The following is a 24,982-nucleotide window of genomic DNA, read 5'->3' as shown; positions in this document are numbered from 1 at the left end:
CCGCTTCTTCTTTCATGACATCATCCAGCCCTGATTTCTCAGTCACTTCAGCAGCCCATTGGCTCCATCTAGTGACAGTAAAGCAAAATGAGAATACAAAGAGTAGGGGAAGATTCTCAAGTGTCCTGGCCAACTTTCCAATAGTCAGTATGAATATCTGCTTGGGGCGTAACCAGAAGAGAGGAGAGGATACTGGCCAAGTGGGTATGACCTTTTTAAGAAGAGTAATTAAAGAAATAAATTTCGCTTGTGGGTTCCCCAATTATTTTCCTACCAAAGTCCTTGTGGCATCTTTCTTTGCACATGTAAAAATGCTACTCAGTATATTTAGATGTCTTTTGTGAAATGATTATTTGACCCAATGAAGAACACAAATGCTGAACAAATTGTCATTTTTACTAATAAACAGTTTAATGTGGTTTTCGATTAATTTGTTTACCTCTGTCCCTGAAGTATTTTTTGTTATGCAACTTAGAAGCTATGCTCTCTTCTTCCAGTTTGCAGTTACAAACATTGTTTACTTCCTACAGCTGGAACTTAAAAGAACTGCTTGTTTTTTATATATGTGCTTAGAAGTACGTCTTTCATCAGATCTGCATGAATTGGGCTACTTTCTTTTCAGTATTTCGAGGAAGTGGCATGTGAACAAACTTGGAGGGATACAGGCCTTCCATTAAACTACAGACCAGTTTGAAGCAACAAGCAGTACATCTTTTGGGTCAGGGCATGTATGGTGGTTGTTAACACCACTGGCAGTACTCCCAGTGTGTTAGATGTGATGCATGTCTTCTGCTTTAAATTCACAACTGAAGCTTCCCAAGAATATATGTAGGTTAAGATTAAATGCATATGATAGTCATATTGCCATATGAGATTTTTTTTTTCTGCTTTTCCAAGTTCTGTGTTTACTACTATGACTACCTTTATCATTGCTTCATTTAGGACTTCCATCTCACATTTCAACCAGAAATATAAAAGCTATCTGGCTGGAAGTTGTCATGAATTTTTATATTTTAATATTCAGTAAGCATAGCACATTCAAAAGGTAAAGGCTTAAATATGTTAACATTTGCAGTGCAGATTGACATCATCTAAATAACCATTGCAGGAGCCTTAACTATTCCCCAAAATGATACTTGTCTATTGTGATCAGTCGTAAAGATCATTTCTGGTAGCTCACATAATTTAAAACAAGGTAGATGCCAGAACCTTTGATTGATCAACATCCAAACCAGAAAACAAACTTCCTTCATCTGACCAAGAGGTCTCATCTATGGTCTTTTAGAGAAAACTTAAAAGTTTTCTGTGTCCTTTATGGTTGTATGCTCACCAATGATGATTAGTGCAGAGAAGCATTAGTTCATTGGCTGTGGTGTGGCATTTCATTATTCTTGTGCACATCTGATGATAAGTTAATTGCTCCAATTTCTTTAATGTCCATTCCTTTCTGTAGATTGTTAAGTAGTGCATCAAGTGCCTTGAGTGTTTTTGACTCCCCTAGTGGATTGCAGTATTTGTGTATAAGGCCCAGCTTTCAATAATTAATTAAACTAGGTTCATTAATCAAGCAACCTAACTGATCTTTCTTTGCATATTATCTTTATAAATTGCATGTACTAAACTGTAGTTGCCAGCATTTGTTTAGTTTTTACAGTGAAGCTGTTGCTTTATCACAGTCTAGTAAACAGGCTTGGTGCATTGTTAGCTTTGGCTAACAGCATTATCTGTGCAGGTATTGCTAGCAAGGTTAAAGGAAAAGCTTATCTTTAATTAGAGAAGTGAGTGGTAGAGTACCAGTGGGATTTGTTTAATTATGGTATTCGGCAATGTGTTCATTTGTGACATGTTTGAGGAAGTAGAGAACAAGATTGGTCTTTTTTTGCTGATGACAAAGAGTTAGATGCAGCAGTGAGGGCGGGGCAAGAGTCTAGTGAAGGATTTGGAAGGCCTGAGCAAATGACCAGAAAGGTGAATGCAAATGTTGCACAGTAGTGCACTTGGCCACAATAACCGCAGTATGCAATATCAGCTGGGAGGAGTGGAGCTGATGACAAGAAAACAGGAGAAGAATCTGGGAGTGCTAATCACTCCTGGACTGGATCAATTGGGGTCAGAGAGAGAGCAGTGGCCGAAGCATATAGAATGCTGGGGGACATCATTCATGGAGTTTAGATTCCAGAATCATATAGATGATGCTTCTATAATACATGGCCTTGATCCAACCATACCTTGAATTGTGTGTATAATTCTGGATGTTAGGTAAGGAAAACACATCAGGCTGCTGGAATAACTTCATAGGAAAGCTGCTAGTAAGATCTGTGGGATGCAGTGGAAGGAATATGGTAGCGACTAGAAAAATTACAGTTTTTCACTTGAAACAGGATGAGATCACAAGAGGGACAGCTTTGTGTTGGCAGACAAGATTGTGTGGTGAAGATGTGAAGGGATCATCCTGAAGAGGAAATATAGAAGAAGAGAAGAAAGGAGACACTGACACAGATTGTATGGACTAAATCTGCCTCGGATCTCCAAAATTACTTTTTCACAAAGAGGGTTTTGGACCCATGGAGTAGACTGCTGGAATGGGTAATAGAATGCCAATTCATAGAGACATTTTAGAAGTCCTGCAACAGTTGGAGAAAGGGTAAGGTAGCAAAAAAGGGTAAGGGGAAAGATAGGGATGGAGAGAAGGTAGAATGCTTGGACACTTAAAAGGGCAGACTAGTAAACTTTATTGTCATGTTCTGCTGTCAGGAAAATATAATGTTGTATATCAATAGCCCACAGCTGGGTGTGGATAATGTTAGATTTGTCCACAGTTGGTGTGGTTTGGTCATGAGGGCAAAACTCAAGTGACCAAACAAAGCCAGCCGAGGGTAAAGCCAGCATTACATGCACCCAGCTGGGGGTTATTGCTATTATACATTGATATTATTTAAGAAGGACATCACTTACTTTTCTGAAATAATGCCCTTGTATAATGGTGCCGTGCTGCTCTTCAGCGGTATCCTGGGGCTTTCTTGATGTGCTGTGCATATGTATGAGACTTTGATTCCCACCCTTGCACAGTACATTAGTGATGTGTAAAGGCAGCAATGGAGAAAGAAAGATCATCTTTTAAATTGCCCTTTTTTTTTGTTTGTAATTTTTTTTTTTGTTCGTAATTAAAAAAAAAAAAAAAGAAAGAAACCGGGAGACTTTCAATGTATGGGAGAGACGGGACAGAGAAAATAAAAGAATAATCCGGTACATTCCCGATTTATCCTTTTATGTTTCTCTGTCCCATCTGTCTCGTTCTTTTGAAGTCTCTGGTTTTTGAAAGTTTTTTTTAAAAAAAAAAAAAAAAAAAAAAAGAGTTTCTGTAGCATATATTAATAGAAGAAAATCTGGGCGACCGGACTTTTTTTTTCCATTGGTATATGTTCTATTTACAATGGGCACGCTGGTTGGGCTGACCAATCTGCATGCTCATTTTGGAATGTTAATGGCCAGTTATTGTATAATTTAGAGTGTTTCACTGTAGCGTGCTACTTTTTTACTTGCCATTATTAAGAGATGAATGCTTATAACACATTGCAAAAGAGTATGCCTTGATGTGTTGAAATTGTCATGCTTAGACATTTTCTTTTTTTACCATTTTCATGTGTCATTTCTTACATATTGACATCATACATTTCTTTGCATTGGAAGTTATTCACTGCGTTTCCCATGTTAATCTGATTTCATTATTACTTGTTATACATAGCTCTAAACGTTTAGTGTTTGATTCTACAATGAACATCAAAGAAAGGACTAAAGAGGCACTAAGAAAGTATGACACTGGAACAAAATACTCCCATTTGCCATTTCCCAAAGCATCAGTCCTTGTACCTATCTTTGTTAAGGACGGAAAACTGCATCTGATTCTGACTGTTAGATCAATGAAGGTAAGTACATCCAAATGGCATTTACTGTATTTATAAGCATTTTACATCCCTGGCAGAAATAATTATCTAAAATTAATATTGCAAATGCATTAATACCAGAAACCTTGATGACATTTTAACTTGGTAGTGTAATGTTCATTAAAAATTCAAGAGTAAATATATGCAAATATAAACAGGTTAAGGTCAAAAATCATAAGCCACATTAGAAAAAAAGATGTTTTCTGAAACACATCACAACATTATTAGATTTAATTTTTCTTAGTGTATGCAAACAGCTCTGATCCTTACAGATGGGATGAAATGTACTGAAATATTATATGCACTATTCTGTAATTTTGTTTGGCAGATGGGTGACAGTGGACAGGGAATAAGACACTAAACGGAAGGGATGACATTCATTTTCTGAATGGGTAAAATGTAGTTTCTATTGATCATTTTTCATTAGAGCAATCATAGTAAAATATTCTGTATAGCAAGCACAATGTAATGAAATTGGCATAGTGGCTGGGATTCTTAGACCAAGTTGCCTAGTATTCAAAGCTATGCAGATTGGCTTGTGTACTTGGGAACCCTGTTCTGATTTTCATACAGTAAATTGCCCAGTAATGCATCTTTGCCTGTACTAAACAGTGAGTGTGTAGATGCCACACTTAGATACTATAGTTGCGGGAATGGCTATGGTAATGAAGCCCATACGTAGCTTGGTGCACTGCTCATTTAGGAAACTGCATAGTATGGAAGTTCTGCACTCTGCAAGGTGTTGTGTGTATGAGAGTCCCTCTCTGTCTTACAGTCATTAGGTACTGTATTTGCCTTGACTCCCCCATGGCTCTGAATAGAGTAAAGCATCTATTGAGAAAATGAATAAATGAAGCCCAAACCCTGAATCAAAGCAATAAAGTAGCTTGAAGAACAAATGAGTTTTGTAAGTTTCTACAAATAGCCATATCCTTGGGTTCATTTAAAGGATTTGTTTGAATGGGTTATTAGAGATTTTGGAAGCACACTTTACAGAATCTGCACATTTACTGTAAATATATGATCGCCCAATAAATTGAGGCAAACCTTGAAAATGATAAGGCTGTGTTTGCTGTAGTGAATTAAGTACAGCATATAGTAAAGAGTCAACAGGCATTTCAAGTGGACTAGAACTAGTGTGCATGAGAGATTTTCTGTACCATGTTGGAAACACAGTTAAACAATATATGCATGCATAATAAGCTGATTATGATCAAAGACCAGATCATAATTTTATATATTATATGAAAAAGAGCATGACAGTTTGCAGCGGTACTTCATTTTTGAGTGTTTATATCTTTTTTATATGCTGTTTCTATCATGTTTACTACATAAGATCACTTGAGATAGGTCTCCTCCTTTTTTCAGGAATACTGTTTGGACCCGCGGTGGTGGTGCTGCGGTAGCATTGTCGTCTCACAGTAAGACACTGTCCGGTTCGATTCTCAACTAGAGCGTCTTCTGCATGGAGACATGCGTGAATGGGCGTACCTTTGTTGAAGGTTGTGCATCAGGGCTGGTAACTCTGCACGTAAAAATCAACTACCAATCATTAGTGGACCGGAGTTCTGCTGTGGTGACCCGTAACTGGGAAAAGCCAAAAGACACAAACAAACTGTTCGAATAATTGAATTGGTTGTTTATGCAGTCCAAAAAAGGCAAGTTATATAATTATACTGTGTCTGTTTTGCCCTCTGAGTGAGGGTGTGGGGAGGGTTGCTTCCCATTCATCCAGCGCTACTGTTTTGTCCATGCAAGTATGTCTCAAAAGTCTTAAACACTGTTTATGCAATTTGAATTTTGCCTGCATGATGTAATACACAGTTGCCTGTGAAACGACCTCTTTGAAATGGGTGCACCTGTCACCACTGGGCTTCCGGATATTGGCTAAGGCTCTTGCCACCCCCATAGTGCCTTTTTTTTAGACAAGGCTCAAAAGACGAACCAACCTCCTTAGAGAACAAAAATGGAAAAAAATTAAGGGTAATGCTGCTCAACGCCAGAAGTCTAAATCTCAAGATGCAGGCTCTCGAAGCACTCCTCAGTATGGAGAACATCGATGTCTGCGCAGTAACTGAGACCTGGTTCAAGGCTCCTGAGAGCACCCCAGCGCTACCAGGCTTTACCTCGTATCATACTTTTTGGCCCCAAAACCCGGGCCGAACCACAAAGGGAGGGGGAGTGTCCATATTCATCAAGGATACCCACACCTCCAGGTTAGTGGCAACTCATGAAGCATCGGAGACCATCCAGGTGCAGCTAACCATAGGCAAAACTGCTATACAACTGGTTGCGTGTTACAGACCACCCTCCCAATCTCAAGAACCCCACTCAGCCTTTCTGAAGACATTGGAAGATATGAATGTCTCACCAAATACCATCATATTGGGAGACTTCAACTACCCTAACATAGACTGGGTGCACTATTCTAGCCCTAACACCCTAGCCCAAAGGTTCCTGGAATTCATAAACTCAAATGCAATGGAACAGCTAGTCACCTCTCCCACAAGGGGGATAATATACTAGACCTGATCATCACAAACATGGGGACAAAATGCTCCACACCAGAAGTATTCCCCTCACTGGTGAGATCTGACCATAAACTAATCACCCTGGATATACATTTACCACCTCCACCCCCAGCACAAAAGACTACAGTGAGAAACTTCTCAAAAGCTGACTTTACACTTCTTAAGACTGAGATGGTATCATTTAAGCCCACAGGGCCAATGGAAACCACATCCCACAATGCTGAATCCTACACAAATGTTTTCTACGGACATCTCCAAGAATGCATGGATCATGCAGTCCCAAATAAAACCAAGACCCTCTCCACCAAAGGAAAGCATCCTGTCTGGTGGACCCCAGCCATAAACAAATTGTATAACAAAAGAAGGAAGCTACTGCAAGACAGAGCAAAATCCCATAAAGGGAAGGCATCTCTGATCAGCACTAGTAGAAAGCTACGTTCTCTCATAAAAACATCCAAGGCCAACTTTGAGAGAAAAATCGCCAAGGACACTAAAGATAACCACAAGGCATTATTCAGTTATGTTAGATACCTGGGCGGAAACCCTCAGATATGCTCAGAGTTAGTACACAACGACAAAAAATTTACCGAACCCACAGATATTGCCAACATTCTGGCAGACAGGTTCAGTGCAAATTTCTCCCCTCCCTCACCTCAAAAAGAAGAAATACTTATCCCAGCTGAATGTAACCTCCCTGTCATCTCTGATGTCCAGGTGAGAACCGCCCTCAGCAAAGCAAAAAACACAGCATCAATGGGACCTGATGGTATCCCCGGCTGCGTGATACGTGAACTCCAAGAGGAGCTAAACCCGCATATAAAAATGCAATTTAACCTTAGCCTTACTACAGGATATGTACCTGAACACTGGCGTACAGCAACAGTGGTCCCACTCCACAAGGGAGGCTCCACTACAGACCCTGGGAACTACCGCCCCATAAGCTTAACCAGCCTGGTCTGCAAAGCTATGGAAAGAATTATTATGGAACTCATAAACAACGACATTGGGGACCTACAGACACTTGATCCCACCCAGTTCGGCTTTGTAAAGGGCAGATCCTGCCTTTTGAACCTGGTTGACTTTTTAGAAAGTCACTAGAGCCATTGATGAGGGCAAGGCAGTCCATACAGCCTACCTGGATTTGGCTAAAGCCTTCGACACAATACCCCACTCAGGCATCATAGACAAGCTAAACAGCTTAAATGTAAATCCATATGTCACAAGATGGGTTGCAAACTGGCTAAAGAACAGAACCCATAAAGTCAAAATTGCGGGAGCCATGTCGGACTCAAAGCCAGTCACAAGTGGTGTCCCACAGGGCTCTGTCCTGGGACCCCTCTTGTTCGGCATTTACTTCTCAGATGTGAAAGCAAACATGGGAGGGTTGTGGCTGACAAAGTTCGCAGATGACTGCAAACTAGGCGCCATAGTCGATACACCAGCTGACACATACATCCTACAGAAAGGCCTCACCGAAATGGACAACTGGTGCCGGAATCATGGCCTTAAACTGAATGCCAAGAAATGTATAGTCATCCCCTTTGGGCAAAACAAAGTACCCACAAATTATCACATAGACAGAAACCCACTGAGTACAGAAAAAGTAATCAGAGACCTGGGGAGCCAAGTTAATAGTGACCTCTCATTTGACACCCACGTTGCCAAAGTGGTTAGAAAGACTTTCTACCTTGCCCACCTTATCATGAAGGGGTTCACATCCAGATCAAAGGAGGTCATCGTACCCCTATACTCCTCCCTTATTAGGCCCATGATTGAGTACAATGCCCCATTTGATATGTACCTCACCCGGCACTTACAACAGCTGGAGAGACCCCAGAAGTACCTCGCCAAGAGGATCAAGGGTCTCTAACATATGTCATATGCTACCAGGCTAAAGAAACTCCAGCTCTATTCAGTAGCATACCGCCTGCTCAGAGGTGATCTGTGCCTGACATACAAGGCCATGTCCAACCAGGAATTGATGGACCATGAGAGCCAAAGATTTAAACCTCAGTACAAATATGAATAGAACATGCTGGAGGGACAGATTCATAACTCAGAGGCTTCCCATTACTCTGGAACAGAATCCCAGTTCATGTTAGGCAGAGCCCCTCACTGACTCTCTTCAAGAAAAAACTTGACGAGTGGATGGGAGATCGTAGGTTTACCCCGGGGGTCACCCCTGTGTCGCTACTTGACAGAGGCACAATAAACTAATTTTAATAAGTAAGGGGGTCTTCAGTGTGTCACTACTAGACAAAGACACAGTATTCTAAATTTATTCTGTACACCTTAGTACTACTACATGGGGTGGCGAAAGCCACATCTCTAGGGCTAGGCTTACAAGTGCCCCAGGGCAGATAGCCTAGTACTAAACTATGAAACTATAAACCTGTGTAAGCCACATAAGATACAAATGCCACAGCAGGTGCTTGGAGTGCATGTCAGCAGCTTAGTATTTGTATTTTGAGCTAACACTATTGTTTTCCATTATCTTAGCAAGAAGAGCATTTTTAATCAGTTAACTGAGTCACAATCACTTTTTTAATATTTTGAGCAAATCAGTGTTCATCAAGTGGTAAAATCTTTAGCAATGAGTAGCATAAGTTCCAAGCTTTGAACTACTACCACGAATATCTCAAAGTATTTCCATCAAACTATGTCTAGTGAGCACTGAGTACCTAAGCAGTTCTTTGCTGTTACTAAGAAGTCACCATCAAGAGTACCATCATTATTGCCCACATTGTGATTTAGCCACTCATATAACATCAAGTGTCAATACGCGGTATTAAAAAGTCCATGATGTAATGTACTTGTATGTGAATGTGCTCTGCACAGTGGTAAAAATGCATTCTCCTAGGCTGTTCTATCTCTGTATTCCGTTTAGGAAAATTGTACTGAGTGTGAGTTAAAAAAACAGTGCTGTCAAACCTAAGCTATCATTTTAGTTAGATCTTTCAGGTCTTTTGAGAAGTGTAGTCATCTGCCTCAATCGCCTGTGTTTTCAAGTAGAATGTGGAGTAGAAGAGGTGCTAGTGGTCCTGTGTACCAGACGTGTTATTTATAAAAGACTCTGGAAATAATTGATGCTGAGGAAGAGAAGAAAATTTTAATTGAGGTGTTATCTTTCAAACTGGATGGTAAAGTAGGGAATTGTTCATTGGTGGAGAAGGTTCACAGACAAGTATTAGAAAGGTAATTAGAAAGGTGATGTCCGTCCCTAAGCAAAGTTAATAAATGAATGAAAAAAAGAGAACCATAGTGCTGGAGAATCATATATCATCTAAATTAGGAAGTGTTCATATCTTAAGAAAGGAATATGATGGAACTAGTAGAAACTCTGATGAAATGAGACTTGAGCAAAGCAGAGAGTGAGGACACACTAAGGAAGAATTTCATTTCTTGTGTTAGTGATAAAATGGTAGAGGTGAGAGACCTGCTGGGCAGGAATGATCATGCCAGAGTATAATCACATTCCCTAAAGTATTGCTAGGAAATGAAACAAGGCAGAGGTCTGAAAAGACAGGAGAATATAATTCATTGAATGAGAAGTAGTGTTGGAAGACTGCGGGACAGAAAAGCATAAGGAGAACTGTGCTGTAAACTGGAGAAGAAATGAAGAAGGCAACAAAATCCTATGTCAGGAGAGGATGAAAGTGGGAAAAGGTCTCCTCTGTCTTGGTCATTGATAGGTGTGGTAGAGGTGACAAAATGAAGAAAGCATAGGCCGCTCCACTGGCATAGAGGAATAAAGTCCTGACTATGGCCTAGGCAACCCAAATGTGATTAGAGGCTCTGACGTCTGAGGGAGTGGAACAGGAGGGATGGGCCTTCCATCCGGGGGGGGGGGGTTGTTGGTAATGCTTCCTATGGGGAGGCATGGTCCAAAGAAGAAAGCTCCCATCATAGCAGGGGATGGGGGATGGGAAAAGTGAGTAGGTTATATATAAACATTTATCTGGCTAAAATATGGACAGCAGTCCCTCCAAGATTCGCTGAGGTTCCTCACTTGCTCTGGCATAAATTCAGGCATTGGACCATGGGGTAAATTGGACTGCCTATAGACCCAGCATAGGACATGGGGCACTTGGATGGCTGTCAGAATGACAGTAGGGTGGGGGTGAGGAAGGCTTACAGTTGAGTAGAAGTATATATAGTAGGATGAGAGACCTAAGAGAATGCCAGAAATAAGTTTATTTAGGAGAAGATGACACCATCATTGAGGAAAAGAACAAATAAAATTAATTTAGTACACTGTGGAATAGATGACAAATCAGTAGAACTATCTGCTATTGGAGGGGACATTGCTAGAAGTCCAGCAGAAGCACAATGAATTCTTCACTGTGATTTTTATTAGAAAAAAAAATTATGTAGCATGAGAACACAGGAATGTAAGACGTATTGATTTGGACAAATGGAAGTATTCCCAGCAAGGAAGTAGGAAAAAGAACTTGAGAAACCTTTGATTGATAAGACACAGAATTAAATGCAAACTGATTGTACAGAGACAGCTTTCCCCTCTCTGATGCTAATGTCCTATATTTAGTTAGTGATGCAGGAGTGGAAGGCCACCTTGGGAGAAAGTAAATGAATAGTTAATGTATGACTTGCCTCTTCCAAAGAAAAGACAGTAAGAGTCATCCCCTTATTGAAATAGAGAGTATAAAGGATAAGCCCAGATAAACTCACTTTAGCTAGCAGATCTAGGAGACTCTCTATTCCTCCCACAGAGAGGGTGTCTGCATGCATTCTTTTATATGCTGTACTAGTTATCCATTTTTACAGCAGCTTCTGTACTATCAACTAGCGCTAGTCTTTCCTTTAGCATTCCCCCATCCCTTTATCTGTGCCAGTACTCTATCAATCCATGGTAGGGAAGGTGGTCTCCAACCCACAGTCCAAACATCTGCCTGGCTTCAACCCACTCTCTCCCTAGTTTGGTCTCAATACCTTGATTCCTTTGCTAATTTTCACCAATAAATTCCACCTCCTTCTTGCTTATATTTGTTCCCATACTTAAATTTATCCCTATTGGTACAACCTCTTTTCTTCATTACAGTGTTGGCTTAGTTCTCAAAATATGTTCAGCTACATTGTGCATATAAATCTATGTGTTGTAGATCTGAGTTGGCCTAGTGAGCTAATGGGGTCTATATTAGATGCCCGAAGATCTGTTCGAGCGAATCAGAATTGAGCGACACATATAGCGTGAACTACAGTAATGGCAAACATCCAAAACCGCGAAACACGAAATGTCGAACTGTCATGGTTGGCCCATCTGCAGTATAGCTCCGTAAGGTAAGTGTGCGATAGTTACAGACCTTAGGGTTAGGGTGCAGGTTAAAGTAAGTGTATAGATAGTAATGTATGTAAGGTTTAGTGTAGGGTTAGAAGTAGGGTTTGGTTAGTGTATGTATTTATTTTATTTATTATGTTTGGGTACATAGTGTGTAGCGCGCAGTGGTGTTGGCCGACTATGATGATTCGAGATTTTAAATTTCGCAGTTTAGGGGGTTTGGCTTATCTGCGGTTCGGGCTATGTGTGTCTGTGTTGTGGTATTCGCGCAAACTGGTTTTCGGTTTCCTAATATAGACCCGAGCTAATGCCACTATGCTAAAGTTACTGTTCTCCTTAAGTGTCTACATACAAAGTCCTACTCTCTTCCTTATTTCATGACCCACCTCTCATTTCACCATCATTTTTTTCACTTTTATTTGTAGTCTACTGCATGTTCTATGTATATGAGCCTTAACTGTGTAGCACTAAAGTATCTCTTCAAATTTGGTAATCCTAAACCACCTTGTTCGGTGGAGCGAAACAACTTATCCCATTTAACTCTTGCTCTTTCTCTCCCAAACAGATTCCTTCAGTTCTTTATTAATTGTGGTCATTAGCTTCTCCTCTGGTTGATTTAAAAATATTCCTAATCAGTATACAACAGTAAAGGGGCTAAAACATTTTCATTGCTTGTACTTTGCTATCTGTATTCATTGTCAAGAGCTTCTAGCTTTTCATTTTTATAATATTTTTTGTTTAGTCTCTTCCCATGTGTCCTTAGCTGCCATAAAAGATCCTTTATAATCCAAACTCCTACATATTTTATCTTCTCATGTTCCCATAAGTATGGGTATTGCCAAACCAATTCACTTCTTCATAGTTTAATAGGGGTATACTAGGTTATGACGACTAGATGATCCACAAATGTGATTTGTATAGGGGGTGATTTACTACCTCTGTCCATCAGTGACATAGCTGTCAGACCAGAGGTGAATTTCCAATTACCAGTCCATAGTCCAAGTTGCTCTTAAATAGGGTTTGGAATGAACTCTGCTTCACATGGATGGGCAGCTTGGTCCAGAGAATGGGAATTCTCTGAGAAGCATATCTGTCTCTCCAACATGTCCTATTATGTTGCAGGCAACATTTAGGTCTTTTAATCTAGTAGTTTTGATGCTGTTTGTTTTACAGATGTGTAAAAAGTTAATCAGATCAGGGTCCAGGGATGCCTTGTATACCAGGTAATGTTTACCTCTCAGAAGTCTGTATGATACTGAGTAAAGAGACTGGCCTTTGAAGTGATCAGAGTAGGACTCCCTGTGTTCTTTTTGTAAGAAACCTTTGTAGATGTTCCAGGTGCTGCATGTGTCTGGTCAGGCATATACCAAAGGGGGCAAAATACTCTATGATGGGCCTGATGAGGGATGAGTATAGTGGTATAATAATCTCTCTGGACCAGAATGCCATGCCCTACTTATAAGTTGAGCAATATAGAAGGATTTTCTCAGTATCTTTGACACACGTTGATCGAAGGCTAGATTACTATCTACATGAGTGTTGGAACATAGTTTAAGTTTATTGCTATAGCCTTTGTTTTAGCCTCATTTTATCCACATTTATATTGTATCCTAAAAAACTTGAAACTGCCTCAAAATGCTCCACACCACTGAAATATCCTTTTCTGAATTTATCTAATACAACATAATATCATCTGCAAATAAGGTGATTTTTTTCTTGAGTACCATACCAGTTGTAACATTGAAATTGCAAATCCGTTATTTTCTTTGCCAGTAGCTGTAAGTGTAAGGGTACCTTTGCCTTGTTCATCTATTCAAACTCAGCTTGTCAGAGAGGAGCCCCTCCATCTTGATTCTTGCCTCTCACCCTTCATATATCTTCTTAAATAACCCCATTATTCTGTTAGGAAACAAATGCTGTTATTGCCCTACTCATAACATCACAGCTAAGTGCGTCACAAGCCTTCTCTGCATCAAGTCCCACTAACAATAAAGGGGCCTTTTTGCACTCTGCTTCCTTTGGATCATCATCATTCTGCTAAAGTTGTCATATGTTTGCTTATCCTCCACAAAACCACATTGACCCATAACTGATCCATAATTGTCAGTTTTGGTAACAAATTAGCCATTCATTTTGCTACTGTAGACATAAAAGCTTTATAATTATGGTTAAAAATTAAAACTGATGTATATTGAAAGGGTCCTTTTCTAGTCATGTGTTCTTTAGCTTGACAACACCCCTTTCTATTTTCTGTTGTCTGTCATTGTGCTAATATGTCTTATGCTCTGGGGCTGCTAACAGACAATACTTGCTTAACAATGGCCTTTCTAAACTCGTGCATAGCACAAAACAGTTGTTTCTCTTCTGTAAGATTTTTCTTCATCTGCACTACTTTAACCTATGATAATCCCTTTAAATAATTGCTATTACTCCACCCCAATGTTTGTATCTCTCATGTCTACAATATTTTTAAATTTCATTTTCATTTTATTATACTGTACAGCTCTCACTCCTTAAGATATTTGCATATTCCCTAGTAACTCTTGAAATGTTTTCACTGCTCATTCTTTAAAATCCACTTTTTAATATTAAATAGGAAAGCAACAGTGTCTCATTTTTACTTGATTACCCTGCATCTTTAAGCCTTTATTAGTGCATAGTCTGAAATAGCTATTAGATGTGTTATAAACTGTCAATTAAGCACACATGCTCTTTTGAGGTAGTTTCTGTCCAGTCTAGCCCAGTTATTATACCTTGTAGAATAGCATAGACCTTCTGTCTGGGGTCCTTCTAGTAATTTCACATCTTCCATTCCAAGTATTCTCATATATTTCTTTTGAAATCTAGTGTCTTTTGTTATAATTTCCCCTCTGTGTTACCCTGATACACCTTCACTGTTGCATATCTAGTTCCAGTCCCCACTCATGAATAATAATCCCTGCTGCAAGCTAATTACTTCTGCCATAATTATCTTGAGCTCATTAACAGTAGTTGCAGGCGGAATATAAATACATGCCAGTTTAATCTTCCTTCCTTGCCAGTAACCCATTATAACCACAAATCTACGCTGTTGTATTTCTTCTCCTTTATCATTATTGGAGCCCCTCTTGCAATCTGTAGTGTTACCCCTCTTTTTTACTGATACTCTGCTAAATAACTATTCTGGAATACTTTCTTTGACAAATTCACATGCTTATTTCTATACAAGTGTGCCTCATGCAGCATTGCTGTTAGTAACCTGCATGTTGTAATATAATGCAGTACTCTTTGCTTCTTGTCCATACCTGTAATGCCATTTGCATTCCATGATATAACTGATAAAACAGTTATTTGGCTAAGATGCTATAACTTTCAAATATTCTACAGTACATTTTTGAATATGTGTTTCCAACTTATATGCAAACATTAATTTGAGCAGGCTGAACATATATGGAATTGCAACTTCATATTGCTGTTTAGACCCATGTCACCTTTTCCAGACTCTTTCTTTCAATAAAAATGTTCAGAAAACAAAAAAAAAATGTTTTATTTTTAATCCCTGAACCTTTTAACTTGCAACAAACACAACCATATCCATTTTACAAAAAGGAAAATTACACATCCATATATGGGCACATACCCCACATAGACATCTGCACCCACAGGCTACACTCATTCTAAAGGTAAATTTAGTCATGCTGATTACTCTAGAGCCTGTACTCCATTCTGCACCTAAGCCATCCATTCTTTCCCTATCTCAGCTTCCCTCCCAAATGTGAAAAACAACTTTCATACTGTAAATTAACTGAATTATAGCCTTAAGAAAAAGTCATGAAATTAATAGATTTTATATTGATCTAATTCATACTGAGGTGTTTGTTATTAATAGAAGCGCATCTACTTGTACAGAATTCATTTATTTTAACTGCACTACTTGCCACTTCTTTGGCTACTGCTTTTTTCTTCATGCAAGTACCTCACATTTCATGGTTCAGCCATTTTTGATTGATTACCTATGTCTGCTGGCATTGCATTTACCATTTGCAGAGCACTGCTGGCAGAAAAAAGAACAGTAAAACATACATACTACTTTAACATCACATAAATTTAAAAAAGCCATTGGTACTATATATGTTGCAATGTAACATGTAGTTGACTTCAAGAAATCTCACTAAGAGAAGGAAAATAATGTTTTGCTTAGAGGTTTTATATATATATATATATATATATATATATATATATATATATATATATATATATATATATATATATATATATATAGATATATATAGATATATATATATATTACTGTGAAAAAAGTGAACTTTTTTATTATCCTTCTAAACATTAATGGAAAAGTGGAAATTATATTTTACAGCCCATAGCCTTTCAGTCCTTTCTCCCTTCTTCCCTCCACTTCTAGCAAAATCAGAGTCTTCATATTTCTTATAGAAATAGCCCTTTAATTACATACAAACAGTTTGCCTGTTTATTTCCTACTTTCAGATTCTTGCTGTTCCTCTTCTTCATCTTCTCAAACAGCCAACACTGGTCTCTGGTTCAAATCCAGTGTACTCCAGTGTTCTCATCTCCTCTGTTTTTTTTTCTGTCACTCAGTCATTTTCCTTTGGAACGCTGGAAATTACTGACAAGTTCTGTCTGTGGGCTGTGCCGTTGTCAGAGGAATGAGAAGAAGTATCCCTTTTGACTTGCTGGCTAACTTTTTGATGGATAAACTGTATTTCCTCCTTCGTCTGTTCACCATACAAGAATGTCTTTGCTACTTCTTTTTTTATTTTTTTTTATTTGGTTTTAAAACAATAAATAAATCAATTATAAAACAAACAACTATTTTCATAGGTCCACAGCTGATCAATGTATCAGTTATACATCAACAACAGTTAATATTTTTCAAATAAGTCTAAGTTTAACCCAAGATTTATATGAATGAATACTATTAGAAGTTCTCATCTTTATAGTATGCAATTCAGTACTGCAAACACTTTTTACCATACTAATACATTCAAAACATGAGGGGTTAACTTTAATTTTCCAGTTTTTAGTAATTACTTTTCTGGCTATAGCAAGAATAGACCAAAGAAGAGGCACTTGGGTTTTTGGAATTATCTCAGGAATCTGAGCATTAAATAAAACTAAAGATTTAGAAATATTACATCTATCTGACCATAGAGCTTGAATAATTCCTTTCCAAAAAGGGGGAGATTTATTTATTTATTTTATTTTATTTTACATTTGTTAACCGGGGGTGTCTGACTGAGCCGAAAAGACCCTTTTTCAGCAGAGGCCCGGGGAGAAAAGCTCCACAAAGAAAAATTACAGACACATTTAGTTATTTAGACATGATCAGTATACACACAAATTACAGGAGACCTGTTTTTACAGTGGTATGCGGCACATAAACAGTTACAGTGGAGAGAACAAACAAAAAAATATTAATTTTAAAAATAAAGGTAATTAATAGATTTGTGGTGTACAGCTGAAATTTGGAACATAGGTAGAATACATACATAGTACACAGGTACAGTACATACATTGTAGATTAGCCAGTGTTTGTGAGTAAGATTGAAAACTGTTATCAAGTGCTCTAGATTTTGTATGTATGTGTTATCCGCTTTCATAGCCTGGGGAGCAATCATGGCACTGCCAACTTTCCTTGAGATGTTGCCTGATGAGGTCTTTAAAGGAGGCTTTGGATGATGTGTTTTGAATGCTTGTAGGGACAGAGCTCAATTTTTTAGCCACTGAACTACTATATAGTGCATCTCCAAAGCTATTGTAGCTGTTGGTGACTTCTAGTAGTAGTTTGCTTGATGATCTAAGAGGCCTTTTGGCTGAGTGATGTTGTACTAGGTTTTTGAGATGACTTCACATTCATATGACATATGGGTCCAGTCAGCTATTATTTCAGAATCACATCTCCACCATTTAATTCTGTTTGATTTATACATAATTGTAATTTTGTTAGGAGTAACAAAAGTTCTATGTAAAAATTTCCAAACAAAAATGTTGCAGTATAATGAAGATGTAGTTTTATCTGTAGATTTTAATATTAATTTGTTGTATTCTTCGGGGAAGTCTTCATTATTAATTTTTTGAGTAGCAGCTCCAGTAGGAATTGTCTAAATATGTGAAATCTAACTTAAGAATGTTATACATTTGTGACAAATATGATTTATTTTTCATTGCTTTATTATTTATATTTATTAAGAATTCCAATAATTTGGGGAATGATTTTTTTATCTGGGTTACATATCTTATTTACCTCTGCGTTCAAAAGTTTCTAAATATTTGTAAAATAAAACAATTCTCAGAATCTTGATTGTACAGTGGATATAAAGTGTACACACCCCCTGTTAAAATGTCAGGTTTTTGTGATATAAAAAAATGAGACCACAATAAATCATTTCAAACCTTCCTTTAATGTGTCCTATAACCTGTACAATTCAGTTGAAAAACAAACAAATCTGTGAGGGGAAAAATATAAAAAATAAAAAACGTGCAATAAACTGGTTGCATAAGTGTGCACACCCTTAAACTTGTACTATGTTGAAGCACCTTTTGATTTAATTACAGCATTCAGTCTTCTTGGGTAGGAGTCTATCAGCATGGCACATCGTGACTTGGCAATATTTGCCCACTCTTCCTTGCAAACCTGCTCCAAATCTGTCAGATTGCGGGGGCATCTCTTGTGCACAGCTCCCTTCAGGTCACCCCACAGATTTTCTATTGGATGTAGTCTGGGCTCTGGCTGGGCATTCCAAAACTTTAATTTTCTTCTGGTGAAACCATTCTTTTGTTGATTTAGATGTATGCTTGGGGGCCATTGTTGTGTTGAAAGGTGAAATTCCTCTTCATCTTCAGCTTTCTAGCAGACGTCTAAAGGTTTTGGGACAAAAGTGACTGGCATTTGGAACTGTTAATAATTCCCTCCACCTTGACTAAAGCCCCAGTTCCAGCTGAAGAAAAGCAACCCCAAAGCATGACACTGCCACCACCATGCTTCACCTTGGGGATGGTGTTCTTTTGGTGATGCGAAGTGTTTTTTTTGCACTAAACGTACCTTTTGGAATTGTGGCCAAAAAGTTCAACCTTAGTCCATCAGACCATGACACATTTTCCCACATGGTTTTGGGAGTCTTGATGTATTGTTTTGCAAGTTTTAGCTGGGCCTGGATGTTCTTCTGTGTAAGAAAAGGCTTCCGTCTTGCAACGTATGGACAATATGGGAGATTGCCGTCACATGTAGTACACAACCAGTACTTGCCAGAAATTCCTCCAGCTCCTTCAGTGTTGCTGTAGGTCTCTTGGCAACCTCCCTGACCAGTTTTCGTCTTGTCTTTTCATCAATTTTGGAGGGACGTCCAGTTCTTTGCAACGTCATTGTTGTCCCATATTTTCTCCACTATTTGATGACTATATTCACTGTGTTCCATGGTATATCCAATGTGTGGAAATTTTTGTACCCTTCTCCTGACTGATACCCTTCAACAATGAGATCCCTTTGATGCTTTGTAAGCTCTCTGTGAACCATGGCTTTTGCTGTAGCAGGCAACTGAGTAAATGTCAGGAAAATCCTACTAGGACAGCTGAACTTTATATGGGGTTAATGAGAGTCTCTTTAATTGATGGCAGGTATGTACCCAAGAAGACTGAATGCTGAAATTAAATCAAAAGGTACTTCAAAAAAGTATTCGTATAAGGGTGTACACACTTGTGCAACCAGCTAATTGTATGTTTTTATTTTTTATATTTTTTTCTTCTAACAGATTTGTTTGCTTTTCAGTTGAATTGTACAGGTTATAGGTCACATTAAAGATGGGAAAAGTTTTGAAATTATTTATTGTGGTCTCATTTTTTTATATCACAAAGAGCTGGCATTTTAACAGGGTCGTGTGCACTTTTTATATCCACTGTATTTGGACCTTAAATTTTCAACACTGTATATCAGTACCATTTAAGAATTGTCGCCAATAAATTAAATTACTTTGTTGTTTCAGTACTAGCATTTTGTTGCAGTTATGAGTTTCTAAGCAGTTGTTTCTGTATGTAATTGGAAACATAGAAAATATTAAGTCTTTAATACAATGGTTAGAATATGTGAACTTTTGGAAAGAGGAAATTATGTTATTTAAATAGGGTATTTGAGAAGAGGGTATAATACAATTTACTCAAAAATCTTTTTAATAACCAGATAAAATTATTAAGTACTATTTGTTTATGACTGGTTGTGATGTATTTATTTACTAATAATAGTTCTTGATGTATTTTTTTCCATTTTGAAGCATAAGATGAATTTATCCACAATTCTATAACTTTTACAATTGTTGAAGTAGCATACAATTGAATGCCAGGGAATCCTATTCCACTGTTATCCCAACCTTTTCTGTGACAATCAAAGGAAGCTCTTGTTTTATTAGGATGTGAAAAAATTTAAATAGAATATTATTTATCTTCTTCATTATTTTTATTTTTTTTTTTTTGGTGGAGAATAGTGCTAAAGATTGTAGGATAAACAATATTTTAGGGAGAATTACCCTCTTAATAAGCATTAATTGTTTTTTGTGCTAAGGAAGAATTTGTTTTGATTTATGACTAAACTTAAAATTTTATCAACAACCTATTGAAAGTTTGTTAGTATAATTTCTTTACTATTAGACATAATGGTTATACTAAGGTATTTCATTTGATTGCTATTCCAATTGAAGTTAGAATATTTTTGTATGATTTTTTTTAATTTTATTAATTAATAATGTATTTGTTTTATTATGATTAAATCTTAAGTTTGAGATTTCTTCAAACTGCCTCATAGAACTAATTGTATGTTCTAATGAATTTTCTATACTTCCTGTTTGCTGATGATATTTTACTAAAAATAAATAAAGCGTTGAATATTTAGTTCAAAATCTTCTCTTATTTTGATACAATTAATGTTCTTATTGGATCTAATACTATAAGCAAAGGGTTCTATAGCTAATGCAAAAAGTAAAGTTGATAATAGACAGCCTTGTTTTGTGCCTGTTTGTAATTTAAAGGAATTAGAAAGAAAAAAGCTATTTTAATATAAACACGAGTTATTGTATGACTTAGAAATTAATGCAATTAGCTCAGGTGAGAAATTTTACTCTTTAAGTGTTTTCAACAGGTATGGCTAATTAACTGAGTCAAAAGCCTTATCTAAATTGAGACTAACGATAAAAAGTTACTTTTTTATTTTTATTTCCATAGTCCTTTAATGTTGTTGTTGTATCTTTCGGCTTTTTCCCGATGAGGGGTCGCCACAGCGGAACTCCGGTCCGCTAATGATTGGCAGTAGATCTTTACGTGCCGAGTTGCCAGCTCTGACGCACAACCTTCAACGAAGGTACGCCCATTCACGCATGTCTCCACACAGAAGACGCTCTAGCTGAGAATCGAACAGGACAACGTCATACTGTGAGGCGACAATGTATTCTTATTATATTATCATGTACTTGTCAATTTAAAATAATCCCAATTTGATCATTGTTAGTTTATCAGTAAAAACAAAATGAAAACTCCAGCAAAGCTAGAACTTCCACTGAGTGATCTCCCAAACCTCTTGTATCAGAGGCACATGGGATATATGCAAATGTCCCCTTTGAACATCAAGTGTTTCAGCTAATCGGTGATTCTGAATGCCCATGACTTGTTTTGTCATTTTAATGAACAATTTCAGGCCAATAAAGCCAAACCCCACTATTTATTTATTTTATTTTTTATTTATTTAATATTTGTTGACCGGGAATATCCGACTAGGTTCCACAGAGCCTGTTTTCAGCGGATGCCCGGGGAGAAATGCTCCAGATGCATGTCTTTGGAATGTGGGAAGAAACCGGAGTACCCGGAGGAAACCCACGCGAACACAGGGAGAACATGCAAACTCCACACAGAAGGCACCCCAGCCGAGAATCGAACTGGAGAACCTCTTGCTGTGATATGCTGTGGATATGCATATTTCGGCCTTATGACCTCGTCAACACAGCACAAGCATAGTGTTTGACTAAACATAAGAAACACAGGGCTGTTATACCCAGCTGATTTCCATTATCATTAGGGTCACTGCAAAAATATTCCAAACAAACGAAAACAGTAAGTGAGAAGGTTATTCATTTTGTTTTTACTGATTGTTTTTTCAGTGACCTTCTCACTTATTGTTTTCATTTGTTGTTTGAGATATTTTTGCAGTGGCCCTAATGATAATGGACATCAACAGGGTGTAACAGCCCTGTGTTTCTTATGCTTAGTCAAACACTCTGCTTGTGCTGTGCTGATGGGGTCATAACAAGGCTGAAATATGCATATCCACAGGTAGTGGGGTTTGACTTTATTGGCCTGAAATTGTCCATTAAAACGACGAAAAAAGTCATGGGCATTCAGAATTGCCAATTAGCTGAAACACCTGATGCTCATAAGGGTTATTTGCATATATCCCATGTGCCTCTGATACAAGAGGTTTGGGAGGTCACTCAGTGGAAGTTCTAGCTTTGCTGGAGTTTTCATTTTGTTTTTTCAGTGACCTTCTCACTTATTGTTTTAGATCATTGTTAGTTTAGGTATAAGTCGATTAATTATGTTAGCTAAGATGGACATGAACATCTTATGGTCCTTATTTAAAAATGAAATGGGTCTGCATGATAAACACTTTGTTAGGATCCTTATCTTGTTTGAAATAGGTGATATAAGGGAATATTTCCATGACAGGGAGCTTCAGCAGTTGTTTCATTTCTATATAGACCTTATCTAATATTTTAACTGCATCATCTGGTAGTATTTTATATAGTTCTGGTATAAGACCATCTAAACCTGGTGCCCTATTAACCTTTAACTTTTTTATTTGATCTATTATTTCTGTTTAAACTGAATGGTCTATCATTTTTTTATTTGTTCACTTGTTAATTTATTGTTTATGTTTTCCCTTAGAAAAGTTTCAACTATATCATCATTATCTAGGTTATTTGTTTTATTATTTATATTTTCCTAACTAAAATGTTTAACAGCCCTCAAGAATGCCATTAATATCTGTTCTGCATTCTTTTTTGTTATTTGACTGGAGTTCCGCTGTGGTGACCCCTAACCGGGAAAAGCAGAAAGAAGAAGAAGATATGTGTTATAATGCCCTGGATATGATTTAGTTTATTCATTCTCTTTTATCTAAGAGCATGTTTATGCAAGCTTAAAGGGTTTACTGAATATGCCGGAAGTTTAAGTTTTTCCAGGTTTATTGAAACTTTATGATTTAGAATTTCATCATATTTTGTATGTTCAGACTGACTGCTAATGTCATTTGGTTTCAGATTTTCTTTGTCCTATTCTCTTGTTTTACTAATATACCAGCTTGTAACTCTTCCATTTAAGTAAGCCTTTAGTGAATCCCACAGGACAATGTCAGTTACTTCACCAGTCATGCTTATGATCTCTTTACCATACCAAATTTTGAATCCTTTTATTTTAGTAATGTACACTGCTAATGTCCTATGATGTATCAGATTGTCAGTTTTTAAAATAATATTACGCAAAGGTTCATAAGTAGGTATTAGGCTATTGACCCTAGGGCCTATATAAGCCTAGCCAAAAAGGTACCCTGGCTTTCGCCACCCAAGAAAATAATTTTCCTGTGCCCTGTCGAGCAGAGCCACAGAGGTGATCCCCGGGGTGAATTTCCTAGTTCCCATCCAATCATCAAGATTTTTCTTGTAGAGTGCTAATGAGGAGCTTTGTTTGATATAGATAGGCAGTTTGTTCCAGAGTATGGGAAGTCTCTGGGACAGGAATCTATCCCACCAGCATGTTCTGTTTATTGTGGTGACAAGGTTTAAGTCCCTAGAGGGTGTAGCTCGGAGGGATTGGGATTTCTTTTAAGTGGAGCATGTCCAACAGCTCTGGGTTTGACATAGCTCTGTATGTTAGGCAGAGATCTTCTCTGAGTAGGCGGTATGCGACAGAGTAAAGCTGGAGTTTTTTGAGATGGTCTGCATAGGGCATCTGTTTGAGGCCGGTAATCCTCTTTGTGAGTTATTTCTGCAGCCTTTCCAGTTGATGTCATGTGAGGTACATAACAAAAGGGGCGTTGCACTCTATAATAAGTCTAATGAGTGACGAGTAGAGGGGAACAATTACCTCTTTTTTCCTGGATGAGAAACCATTTGTGATGAGGTGTGCCATGTAAAAGGATGTCTTGACTACTGTGGTGATGTGATTATCAAAGGAGAGACTACTGTCCACCTGTGTCCCAAGGTCTCTTATCACACTTTCGGTGTTAAGTAGACTACCACCTATGTGGTAGCTTATGGGTACAGAGTTTTTGCCAAAGGGGATGACAATGCACTTTTTGGCATTGAGCTTAAGGCCATGGCTTTGACACCAGGCATCTGTCTCAGTGAGGCCCTTTTGTAGGATGTCCACATCGTTAGGAGTTTCTATTATGGCTCTTAGTTTGCAGTCATCTGCGAACTTCGTAAGCCACAGACCTTCTGTGTTAGCCTGAACTTCAGAAAAGTAGATACCAAACAGGAGAGGACCCAGGACTGAACCCTGTGGTACTCCACCTGTCACTGGTCTGAAGTCGGATTTGGAGTCTGTTACTTTCACAGTGTGGGTTCTGTCAGTGAGCCAGTTGGCAACCCATCTTGTGACATAAGGATTTATACCTAGTTTAGTGAGTTTATCTATAATTCCAGAGTGGGGGTGGTGTCAGAAGCCTTGGTGAGATCTAGATAGGCTGTGTGAACCACCTTACCCTTGTCAACGGCTTTGGTGACTGCTTCAAAGAAGTCTATCAGGTTTAGGAGACATGATCTGCCTTTTACAAACTTGAACTGGGTGGGGTCCTGAGTTTGGAGATTACCAATGTCTTTGTTTATAAGTTCCATGATGATACATTCCATGGCCTTGCAGACCAGGCTCGTTAGGCTAATGGGGCAGTAGTTCCCAGGGTCTGTGGTGGCTCCCCCTTTGTGGAGTGGGATAACCATCGCTGTGCGCCATTCAGTGGGCACAAAGCCTGAGGTGAGGCTATGATTGAACATGGTACTTAGGTGGGGTGCCAGTTCATTCTGTAATTCGTGTAGAATTATGGCATTATGGTCTGATTAATGGACATGAAACTATTGAAACTTCTCTAATATGTGATAACAGATTATTTGAGACAAAAATTTAATCAATATTTGTTTGTGTTCCAGATCTATGTGAATAAT

General features: G+C 38.1%; 1 protein-coding gene across 3 annotated transcripts in view; it reads left to right on the top strand.

Annotated features, from left to right (window-relative positions):
- NUDT7 (nudix hydrolase 7) overlaps positions 1 to 24,982 on the top strand; it is a 169,579-nt gene that overhangs the window by 33,077 nt on the left and 111,520 nt on the right. For all 3 annotated transcript variants that reach the window (XM_044081811.1, XM_044081812.1, XM_044081810.1), the window contains one exon: positions 3,746 to 3,926. In XM_044081811.1, the coding sequence (XP_043937746.1) occupies positions 3,774 to 3,926 (153 nt within the window). In that variant the 5' untranslated portion in view covers positions 3,746 to 3,773. The remainder of the gene's footprint in view (positions 1 to 3,745; positions 3,927 to 24,982) is intronic.

Source organism: Protopterus annectens, chromosome 8.part1 (assembly GCF_019279795.1).
Source record: "Protopterus annectens isolate FY-2018-M chromosome 8.part1, PAN1.0, whole genome shotgun sequence".
Lineage (NCBI taxonomy): Eukaryota > Metazoa > Chordata > Ceratodontiformes > Protopteridae > Protopterus > Protopterus annectens.
The sequence above is the reverse complement of the archived record's forward strand: the minus strand, read 5'-3'. Positions and strand labels throughout refer to the sequence as shown.